This window comes from Choloepus didactylus, chromosome 16, assembly GCF_015220235.1.
Source record: "Choloepus didactylus isolate mChoDid1 chromosome 16, mChoDid1.pri, whole genome shotgun sequence".
Taxonomy (NCBI): Eukaryota; Metazoa; Chordata; class Mammalia; order Pilosa; family Megalonychidae; genus Choloepus; species Choloepus didactylus.
The window spans coordinates 48,901,849-48,913,978 of NC_051322.1; the positions used below are offsets into that span (position 1 = coordinate 48,901,849).

Consider the following 12,130-nt stretch of genomic DNA (forward strand, 5'->3'; position numbering starts at 1 on the left):
AACTCATAATCATTATCCACAGAGATAGAAGGAATGATAATATATTTAAGAAACAAAAACAGGAAACCATTAAAAAAGAACAGAGAGTAAGAAAGTTAATTGAAAATGTAATACCTCCCACTCCCAAAAAAGCATTCATTAGAATGGTTGAAAAGTAAACTTAAGAAAATGACTTCTAAAATAGAACCAAAATATGAGCAAGTAAGAGGATCAGTCTAAGAGAATCAAGTGTCTTGGTGGTAGCCAGTCTCCAAAATGGCCCCGTGATCCTTGCTTCCTGTAATCATCCACTGGGTAGTCTCCTCCTACAGCAATACAGGCTGATGTGAGTGGGCAAATACTGCAGAAGGGACACTGTGTGACTTTTGAAGCTAGATCATAAAAATCATTGCTGCCTTGGTCTCTTGGATCACTCGCTCTGGGGAAAGCCGGCTGCCATGTCATGAGGACACTCAAGCCAGCATTGTTGAAAGACCATGTGGAAAGGAACCCTCTTGCCGTGTGAGTTTGCCATCTTGGAAGTGGATCCTCCAGCCCCATTCAGGTCTTCAGCCCCAAGCCTTCCAATCTTCCCCCTGAGGACCAAGACATCATGGAGCAGCAACACACCATTCCTGCTGTGTTCTGTCTATATTCCCTATCCACAGAAACTGAGCGTAAGTGACAATTGCTTTTTTAAAACCACTAAGCCTTGAGGTGATCTGCTACACATCAATAAATAATTTTTTACTCAGCCAAAATGTCAGTCAAGTGTGAGGGTAAACTAATGGTATTTTCAAACATTCATTGACTAAAAATATATGTATATACTTCCATGGACTCTTACTTAAGGAGCTACTGAAGGATGTGCCTCAGCAAATTGAGAAAGCCGAGTAAATGACATGGTTGATCTAGGGAGTGAAATAGAAGTCCCAAGCTGATAGTTACACATGGTCTGGGGAGCAAGAAGAAAAGGCTTTGGGAGTTGGACTTACAGAGTAAAGAAGGAATTGAGAGATCATTTGATGTGTTTGAATGATTAATCAACTATTAATAGTTATAGGATATATCTACTGGAGCTTTTGAACAAAGTAATAATAGTTTTACAGAAAACTAAGGATAAGACAGTTATTAATCCCAGTTTGAGAACAAAAATAGAATCAATTCACTCAGTGTTGAAAAAATATTTACTAGTCTTACTAATGTAAACACTGTTGATTTCACCAAAAATTACAACGTAACTTTATTGGGAGAATGGGGGAAAGGGAAGTAGATGTGGTAATTCATCTCCTCAACTACCATAAGAAATCAGTAGAGGATGTCTCAAGTTAATGAAGCAACAAGTATCAAAATTCTCATTACCACAAAATATGGAGATAAATACCAGAACAAACAGCCAGCAGAGTTGAAATGTTTTACGTTTGGGCATGAAAATGGTTTAGATGTGGAGCTTCTTGTTTTCACTGTAAGCTACTAAATATTGTATCTACATTTAATTAAATTGTTTTTAAACTTAAAGGAAAGTAATTTGTTAAAGCTGTACCAGTAATAACATTATGATTTAACTTTCTTCTTTTTATTCTCTCCCTTTTACTTGTGAAGAAAAAGGATTTCTCCTATTATCTCAAATTAGTGCAAGACTCAGGACTAAAAATTAGCAATTTTTCACTCTTGAGGCAGTACTCTGGTGATGGCTACACTTTGTGTCTTGTTTGCTTCAATCATGCTTTTTTGTTTTCTGTATTGGAAATAATTTTGAGCAATGTTGTTAAGACACAGTTAATTGTTCTTTAATTTTCTTTAGATGCAGAATGGCACTTTTTACTGCCAGTGCACTTTGATAGGTTTTCCCTAGTAAATAAAGGAAAATGGTTGTAATATAGGAAGTTGGGCTCTGTGGACTATGTTCCTATTATTTTATCTCTTAAAATGCTTTTGGTCTTCATGATAATTATGAGTATTAAAAGTACTAACTGTTGCCAATGCACTTGAATACATTTTCCTTAGTAATGAAGGAAAATGGTTATAACAAAGGAAGTGGGTTCTGTGTAATAAGTTCCAATTGCTTTTGTCTCTAAAAAATGTTCTTTGTCTTTATTACATGTATTAGTAATAAAAAGTTAGACCTTCCTGGCTTTGTTATATAACAGAAAGATAACTATTGATTCACTTTCAAGTTTTCTGCCCATTTACATTGAAAAATACTGCTTTCCTCAGCCTTAATAGCATAAGAAAACTTCATTTTAAAAAATCTCAACATTATTTTTAACTGCTTGATTTTTTCCTAGTCGTGAATAATCTATATCCTGATATACTTGAGACATAAAACAAAAATAAAATTTATATTATTATATAAATGTAATGATCTTCTACTAGACAAGATAATAAGAATGTTTTCTTAGATGCACCAAGGTATAAAATAATGTAGTAAGCAAATTAAAACAGTGTGTCTGAAAATCCTGAATTATGTTTATTACTTTGCTTGATTCAGGTGTAATTCTTATTACTTGATTGTAATTCAACAAGTCAGAAAAATTTAGGAAAGAAGTCAAATGCAAAAGTCTGTATACATTTCTGTTTTTCTTTCTGGGATCGCGCTGAAGACTGGCACACAGCCTTTTAACCGTGCAATGCTTTTCAATGTGGGCTTCAAAGAGGCCATGAAAGACAGTGTCTGGGACTGCGTAATTTTCCATGATGTGGATCATCTACCAGAAAATGACCGAAACTATTATGGATGTGGAGGAATGCCACGTCATTTTGCAGCAAAGCTGGACAAATACATGTATATGTAAGTAACGAGCAGTATTCCTGACACTGTACTGTATTGTTGCAAAATTGTATCATTAAAATGGTAGCAGCATTATCTACCAGGATCTGAGAGACCTTCGAGGGCCTAAAGTGTATCTTTGTAACTACACCCTGTCCTCTTAGGGAGTGAGGAGGTAGAGTCTCTCGTCATCCATCTTTCTTACATTTTCTTATGCAGAGGTTTAAGCATGATGTGATGGAAAAGAGATTCTGGTTTCTGCAGTGAAGTAGATGTGGTTTTAAATTCAGGTTCTCAGACTGTAGTTATAGGACTTTGGTTAAGTTCCTTGCATCTCTGAACGTTGGTTTCCTTGTTCATCGGAGTAATAGAGCCCATCCAGTGAGCTCTAGGTAGGCATGCAATCCCCTCTGTATGGCGATGTGTTAGTGCAGTGAAGTCCCTCTCTTCTGCAATGGATCTTCAACTATGGATTCTTGATATATATCTGTAATAAGAAGGAACAAATCTTTTCATTCTCTGATTGGAGATACCTTGAAATGTAAGCAGTCGTCGGAGCTCTGACAGTCACTTAAATTGATGTTAAAGAATGCAAGTCTAACCTGGGAAAGAGGTCACAGTTTTCTTTGGCTAATGGGAGCTGAGAGAAGAGAAAAGAGCCTGGAGCAAGGAAGATGTGCCTACATCACAGTTTTGACTGGTGCCCAACCAACAGAGTAGAGAGCGGCAGAAAGTCTCAGTGACATGACCAGGTGAATCAGCACTGAAACAGGAGAAGAATGCATTTTTGCTGGTCAATGTCATCATTAGAAAACCTTTTCCTTATTACCACAGTATATGAACTTTAAGTGGGGTGCTCCCTTTAGGGAGGTCACCAAGGTTCAGAATCAGGAATCAGGTTCTTTGCAATTCTAGAAACTTGATTTTGGTCTGTCCTCTTGAGTCAAATTAGATTCAGGGTAATCGATTATTACTAAAGAATACTGTAAAGGTCTGCAAACCAGAAATTCTAAATTAACTAAATTAATTTTTTTTAAAACATTTGAAAACGTTTCTCTCTAGAGAACAAATAGTCACATCCATCTAGACTAATCCCAGGTTTAGTAGGGTATTTTGGAAGTCTGAGTAGAAATTAGAATGTAGCTAGGGAAAATGGATGCAGATCAACACACGAGTTGGACTGTACTTGGGTACATCGTCTGTGCCCCACAGTGGCACCCATATCTGATGATTGGTGACCAGAAATCTTGAGACCCCAGATTTAGTGTCTCTCCTCCTTTGGACAGTGTCAGATGAATACCACTAGTTTTTAGTTTGTTGAGCTTCCTTTTTCTATTCTCTAGTTTATCTCATTTCTTCTATTTATTTAATCTGTTTCTATCCTTTTTTTGTAATTGATTTTTTCCACTTGAGCCTGACAACAAATGGAATTAATGGGCTTGCCAATTTATACATGGCAGTAAACACACATGCAGGTGCGCACCCACACGCACACACACACCCATGTCTACCTATCTAATGATTCATGTCTCTCCTGAACCACTTAACCCATCTGGTGTGGGAAACACAACAGTGGCAAGAGTGCTTTTCGGCCCTGTTGAACCCTGGCATTATTTCCAGACCTCAGCCTCCTAAGTCCCAGTATCAAGGGAGCCTCATGCGGTCTCCTGGTACAGTGTGGTTGTCTTCAGGGTCAGTGTTGCTGTTACTGTTTGGGGGTGTCTTTGGCTCTGGGTGGGAACAAGACTTTCTCCTGCAGCCCTAGAGCTCCGGTCAGGAGCTGTTGTTTCTCTTGGTGCTGTGTGTCACACGACATCCCGGCTGGCAAGCAACACTGCTTCCCCACAGGGAAGTTAAATCTCCTGCTCCCTCCTTATTTCTTGAGTTTTAGATGCTGTGCATGATCATGTTTTCTCTCCTGGCCTGTACCTTATCCTGAACACTTGTTACTTGATCTTAGCCAAAAGGCCAAGAACCAATCAGCCTGAACCCTTCAGGGGCTCTGGTACATGGCTCCCAAATAGCACATTTCAGGCCACAGGAGCTTACTGAAGACTGCAGGTCTAGGGATACTACCTCAGACAACCAGTTATACCTAAATGAACAACTGAGATTATTAAAAGTGTACTTTAAAAACATTGCATCATTTGACAAATTCCTTGGAGTGTGAATTAGAGAAGGATAAGGAAAATAAAATCCAAATTTTTAACTATGGTTATTTCTCCAACACTACATTAATAAAATATATTTGTAAATATCCATGAGTATTTGGGAGTATAATCCAAACAGATAAAATCATTATAGAAATAGGCAGCTAGATGTTTCAATATTAAATGCTAATCTTGTCTTTGCTAACATATTTATCCTGGTCTATTTAAAGTAAATAATGTATTTATAATTAAATTCAATTAATTAAAAATTATTAGTTTTGTAATAACTAACATTGCATTGGCAGCTCTTGGTGTATTTAATCAAGTTATCTTTTGATGTGAAAATATTATACGATTTTGAGTCTTATAAAGAAACATTGCTACTAAATTTCTGTAACCACAAATGTTTCATTTTTTTTCCCAAATGTTTCATTTTTTGTGTCTAACAACACATTTCGATGTATTTGTTTCACTAGAACATACAAAATGTTTTGTCTCTTGAACATAACATTTCCCAAAATATGGTTTAATCAACATAATTTTTTATATGGAAAATAGGGGCATAATTTCTAGAGCACATTAAGGACTTAAAACTTGATTTCATATGGTGAAATACTTTCTCTTTAGTCTTCCATATAAAGAGTTTTTTGGTGGTGTAAGCGGACTGACGGTGGAACAATTCAGAAAGATCAATGGCTTTCCTAATGCCTTCTGGGGATGGGGAGGAGAAGATGACGACCTTTGGAATAGGTATGTTGAGGTAAAAATTGCTCAATAATAGGATTTCTATCAAGTTCATTTTCATTCTGTTCCAAGAAAAGGTTGGAACATTTCTGAGACTCCTAAATCCCTTCTCCCCTTTTCCTTGACTGCCTCTGGAAATTATTTGTAGCATATACATGAGTATCCTTTTGCATTTTAAAATTGAACTCACGCAATCCATTTTTATTTCTTTATAATTTCTTTTCCTTATATATTGTACTGTAGAGTTCACTATGCTGGATATAATGTGACAAGACCAGAGGGAGATTTAGGAAAATACAAGTCTATTCCTCATCACCATCGAGGCGAAGTCCAGTTTTTAGGGAGGTAAGTTTGTCAGCTTCAGATACCAAAGTTTCAAAGCTACTTAATATAAAAAAGACATTTTTTAAATGCATTATATCCCCCAAAAAAATCTCTTGAAGGGAATTTCCTGTAGATTTCACTTTCCTGTATACATGGAAAGCATCTTTTGTGTGCTTGTTTTGAGAAGATGTATGTATACATGTGTGTGTATATAGATATACACACACACGTATTAATGTATATTGAAGAACTCAGTTAACTTGTATCAAAAGCATTTCTTTAACATAAAATGTAATGCATTTTATTTCTTCAAGAGGTCTAAGTTATAGGAGTGCAAAATAATTTTTTCGGGTGACATTTTAAGACTAGTAAAAATGCTCATTTAGGATAATGGTTTAGAGATTTCTAATTATGCATGAAAACCAAAAATTGTAGAAAGCTTTAAGTGCTTTAATTATAAGATGATCTTGAGTAAATTCCTCAATAGTTTTTCTCTTTGAACAAATTTCTGTTACTTTCTTTTCTTCCTCTAATACTATAGGTATAAATTATTAAGGTATTCAAAAGAGCGCCAGTACATCGATGGATTGAACAATTTAATATATACACCAAAAATACTGGTTGATAGGTTGTATACAAATATATCTGTAAACCTCATGCCAGAGTTAGCACCAATTGAAGACTACTAAAAGAAGTAGCTCTCATGGTAAGATAGACCACAGTGCTGGATTATAAACTTGGAATGCCCCCTTAATGGAGGTTAATGAATGGATGTAGCAGGGTGCCTGTTCTCCGTGAAGAAGAAGAGACAGTAGTCCTCAGTGTTTACAGTATGGGCCTATATACAGACAGCCGCCTTCTACCCATCTTCTTTACTTGGAGACGCACCCCCATGACGAGTGCTGCAGAAACCAGATGCCGTTGCTTAATGTTGGAAGTTGAGAGCTCCCTACAAAGAGAAAATTTTTATACTAAAATCTGTAATTTAATTCAAGAGAATGCTTTATTTCCATTTAAACAGATTTTGTACATATACATATGTGATGTAAAATAATGTGTTCAAATTATTGAAAAGTAAGATGTGTTGCAGTTTTGCATGTAATTGGTTATGCCTTTATTTGATTTTTATAAACATTTTTTTATTTGCATGGAAAAAACAGTGTAAATTTATGTCACTAAACAAAGGTTAACCCTTGTGTGAAATGAAGGAACTGTCAATAATTGACAGCCAGCTAATACAGCAAACTGTTATACTAGTTTTGCGCTTTAGGCCATCAGCCTTTTTGTATGGAAGAAGTCACAGCTTTCTTAGGGTTTTAAAAGGTAAGAAGAAAAGACTTACATGGTTTTCTTCCTACCAGGATTACCTAATTTTTCCTTGCTTGTATTCTCATCAGATTTTGCTAAATTACAACCATATTGTTTAAACATATTGCATGAGTATTACCAAGAAAAAAATTTGTGATGTGTGACATTATATAAAGGACCTCTTTATGTTAAATGTCTTTCAAGTACCTCTGGTGTGTCAGGGATTTTGTGCCTCAAAAAGTGTCCCCAAGGTTGTGTGTGTGTTTGTGTGCTGTATTTTTTTTTTTATTCATAGTGAATAGCACTTTTTATTACTTCCAGTTCAGAAGAGCCAAAAAAAAAAAGTATTTTCATTTAAAAACAAAACTTTTTTTTTAAAAAGAATGAGCTTTGGAAAACCCAGTAATACTTATAACATACAAATGAATTACAGTATTAGATAAGAAATTAAATACTCTATTTTTGTGAAGATAAGTCTTAGTAGATAAAAACAAGTTTTAAATTTACTTCTCAGAATCATAGAACTTAAGGTTTAGAAGGGATTTGTTAAGGTCAGCCAGTTTCCATTCGAACTTTTTTTTTTTCCCCACTTTTAAGAAATTAGCTCTCCGGTGTTAGTTATTAAACTTTCCTCGCTATAAGCATAATTTAATAGAATTATGTTAAAAACCATAATCAGTTATTTAAATGCACTGATATCATTAAATAACATAAAATATGTCTCTGAATACAGGTCTTACTGTCTGATGTCAAGTATGAACTTTACCTTAAATTTAGATGAAGTTTTCCATTGCGAAAGCAAACAATATCCTTGCTTTGAAAATTATCAGTTATTAACCAAAACCTCTTTAAAATATCTTAAGATATTTTCAAAAATTTAAGACAAAAACTTGTAGATTTATAAAATGAATCTTTAACAACAATAAAGAACTATAAAAATCTGTATGTGACAGAGATGTTTGGATAGCATTTGCTTTGTGGATTTTTCACCTAAAACAGGAAGGTGGCTGTTTATTTCAGGTTGTAAGTGATTTTGAAGTGTTCATTTTTTCTGACAATACTGGTAATGCATACGGCCACAAGCCAAATCATAAAATAATTGAAATTCTTATAACACTGAAAATACAGCTGTCTGTTAGGATACCAAAAATAATTTTGCCACCTTTATTTATTAGAAAAATTTCCAAAATATTTATCTTTCAGTTTTTTTGTGGTACTCTCAAAATAATGAAAAATCAGACCTTCTGAAAATTAAGATATTTGTACCTACTTTGTGTATCCATTCGTTTTATGCCTCTCGTAGCCACCATACTTTAAAAATGTGATGAAGAAAAAAGTATTGGGAATGGTAAAGTTTATTGATCGCTGACCAAGGCAGTTGTTGATTTCTTACAAGGCAGTAGGAATATAGGAGCATGATTAACCCAAGAATACTTAAATATTTTAGAGGTGGGGAGAATTAGGGCTGTTTTCTGTCTCTTATTGAGGAAACATAGTTTTCTATTTTTAATGTGGAGCTGCCCATACTTTGATATCTTTTCATTTTGATGTACATTTTATAGTCTCAAGAAAACTAAGTACTACTAGTATCTGCCTTATTTTCTTGGATTGTCTGACGTTAATTTGTGCTTTAGGGGCTGGACATGTCTCTTTTTTTCAGTTTTGAATATGATGTGTCATGTGAAATCCTCCTTGCTAGTTTGCTTTTTGTTTTACGCTTTTTGTTCATTTGTTTTTGTTTTTGTTTTGTTTTTTGCTTTTCAAGTGCAGGGCTAAAATTTATTTTTGCCTATAAACAGGGATCTTTATGTTTCCATAAGAATGACAGAACTTTGCCCAGTTATCTTCCTTGTAGGAAAATAAATCTGTTTCATAGAAATGAACAAATCCATTGCAAATGCCAACTGTATTCTTTATAGTTATGTTTGGTAGATTTATTAATCACCATGTAATGACTTCCTATTCTGTATCAGGTGCTATGCTGGGTATGTCTATGGAAAGAGTATTATTTCATTTCTAAACAAAACAAGTCAAAGAAGTTGAAACCTTTCTAAAATTATGAAGACATCCTATGATAACTTATCTGTTATATTTCTTAGTTTCAAAGTCAGTGAACCTATATACAAGGACATTGGCTATTACAAGGTCCCTTTGGCACTCCTGGGAGAGTAAACATAGTGCCTTTCAACTAAGTAAAGGTTAATAGGCCTATTTGTAGGGGAGAAAGGAAACATTGCACACATTTGCTGATACGCTGTGTCTAATTCACAGTAGAGACAGTCATTTAAACCCTTGCCAAAACTAGGGTTTAATATTTTTTAAAAAACCTAAATTTAAATTTCTGTTTGTATTTTATGAAGAGATGTTCATTTAGAAAATCTTATTTGCGGTATTAGGTAAATACAAAATTATGTATCAAAACTTGCTTCTACTTCCCCAAATACTGATACCCATTTTAAAACAGAATGGAAAAATACCAATATAATATTCTCATTTTGGATGTTCCCTATAAGTGAAAGCAGATTTTGTGTCATTTTATTTGGCCTTTGCTTGTCTGTTATATTTCTTTTCGTCATTTTCAGATAAGTATTAGTAGTCTAGATTTATTGCTTTAGATTTGCAAATATGCCGACCGAGAGAACTAAAATGATCATGGTGTTGTTTATCAGAAAGAGAAAGTGTACTTAAGATTATTTTATTTATTAAGATATGAAAGGCTTCTACATAAATGCACTGAAATAAAAGCTAATAATTTCTTGTACTCTCATATTTCTTTTTTTCCTTTTGCTTCTCATGGAAGTGTTTGTACTTTTTTATCATTGTCTTTTATGAAATATAATGTTTAAAGATTTTGTGTGATGAAGTAATTATTTCTCCCAAGAACTTCTTTTGGCTTATCTAGTTTTTTTGGTTGCTTGTTTTCTCTCAATTTCAAGTGAATGGTTGATGAATATATTGGTTGTCAGTAGGGTTGCAACGTAAGTAGAAGGCAACTTCAACTTCTGTGTTTTCAGCACTTTCAGTTAAATACACTTAGAGATCACCTCATAGCTTTTACTTCAAAAGAGACAGAATAGTATTTAAATATTTTTTGTTAAAACAATTATCTAAGTGTATCAAAATGAATATTTAAGAATTCAGTCTTAGTATAAATTTTCTCTGCGCGCAATTTCAATAAACTAAGGGACCATGTTATGGTCACTTCTTGTTTTTCAGGTATCACTCTTTAAGGCAAATAGCAAATCTCAAAATACCTAGGTTTTATATGTATTCAGTACTCAAGAGTAGATTGTTAGATTATGGCTTTTATCAACGTAAATTATTTGTGTAATGAATTGCTAGTATTAATATTTATGTAAAGTATGATCTACAGGGTTATGGCTGCTATATGTCATGAAGAAAGCCAATTGGTATCATAAAATTTAGTCATCTTAGTCTGCGTCGATTTCCTACCTATGATTTCAGTGTGTTCTCTGATGAAACATGCAGACTCAATTTAGTGACTTTATGTTTCTTTTGTGCTGGATTTAAGATAGTAGAAATATTCTGGATCAAACTGTTTTATTTAGAGAAGGCTGTCCTTAAAGAATGTGTTCAGTATTGCTCTTGATTTATGTGACTTCAGAAAGACAGTGGTTTATCACTCAGCTATACTACGATTACAGGAAAAATATGGATTGAAAAATAAAACTTGGATATTTCTCAACACATTTCATATCTTGGTGGACCTGAACATCATTGCTAATTTAATCTTCCCAATTCCATCAGTTTTAGTTTGTGTTCTGGAGGATCAGAGAAGTAGGTGTCAAATATTATATACCCTCTAGGAGTTGACTGTCTTTTGTATGTAAAACTGACAGAGGAGACAACTGAGGAATCACATACTATACAATAAGGTATCCAGTTGTGTCCTTTGCAAACACTGGTTTATATTGCACTATGACAGTGTTAGGCTAATGGAGCATCTTTGTAGGAGCAGCTTTTCTCAAAGGTACAGGATACTTGTCAGCTGTAACCATTATGCTTCACAGGGGTAGTACAGATAATTGTTCTGCAACAGAACTTAAAGATTTGCAGTTAACTTTTAGGAGGCTGTATGGAAGGTGTAGTTGTAAGTAAAGACTCTAGAATCAGACTGATCTGGATTTGAATTCAGGGTTCCCTTCTCAGCTGTGGGAGGTTTTAAATTTTTGAAACTGTGGTTCTCAGTTTCCTCATCTCTCAGTTGAGGATGATAGTAACTACTGAGGACATTGAAGTGATTAAGCTAACCCTAAGAAAGTACTTAGTACAGTGCCTGACCCATTGATCAAAAACTTGGCTCATATTAAATCAGATTTCAACCTTAATTTTTCTTTCATGCAAATTGCCTTTGATCCTATCTAAAGAAGGATATTGCATTTTTGAATTCTAGAATAATAAAGTTAGTGATCATGAATCTAAACAATTAGTAAAACTAGCTAAAGTACACAATTCAACTTTGGTAGTAACAGTAATGAGAAGAAATGTAGCAAATAGGAATCAGGCTCCATCCATTTCCACAAAGGGTTGTGCGATTTTAGGCAGACGCATAAAAGCATCTTTTACAATACTTAGCTCATGGTAGGCATTCAGTAACTTGTAGCTTCTCTCAGTATTACAACTGAAGAAGCTAAATGTCCAACATGAGCCTCAACTCTCTTTCCTACCTTGGCTTCCATAACACTACCATGGGTTTTCCTTTTTAAAGAGGGTTTTCCTCTTCTCTGTTTCCTTGGAAGACTTTTTTCTCTGCCTTCCACTCCTCACCCCTCTCTTCTGAGTCATCCCTTTCTGGGACCACATTCTAAGCAGTTAGAATGTTCTACAATGATAG

General features: G+C 34.5%; 1 protein-coding gene across 4 annotated transcripts in view; it reads left to right on the plus strand.

The window, feature by feature from the left end:
- Positions 1–10,990, plus strand: part of B4GALT6 (beta-1,4-galactosyltransferase 6) — a 72,652-nt gene extending 61,662 nt beyond the window's left edge. For all 4 annotated transcript variants that reach the window (XM_037805913.1, XM_037805914.1, XM_037805915.1 and 1 more), the window contains 4 exons: positions 2,583–2,770; positions 5,527–5,649; positions 5,887–5,988; positions 6,509–10,990. In XM_037805913.1, the coding sequence (XP_037661841.1) occupies positions 2,583–2,770; positions 5,527–5,649; positions 5,887–5,988; positions 6,509–6,656 (561 nt within the window). In that variant the 3' untranslated portion in view covers positions 6,657–10,990. The remainder of the gene's footprint in view (positions 1–2,582; positions 2,771–5,526; positions 5,650–5,886; positions 5,989–6,508) is intronic.
- Positions 10,991–12,130: the final 1,140 nt, after the last annotated feature.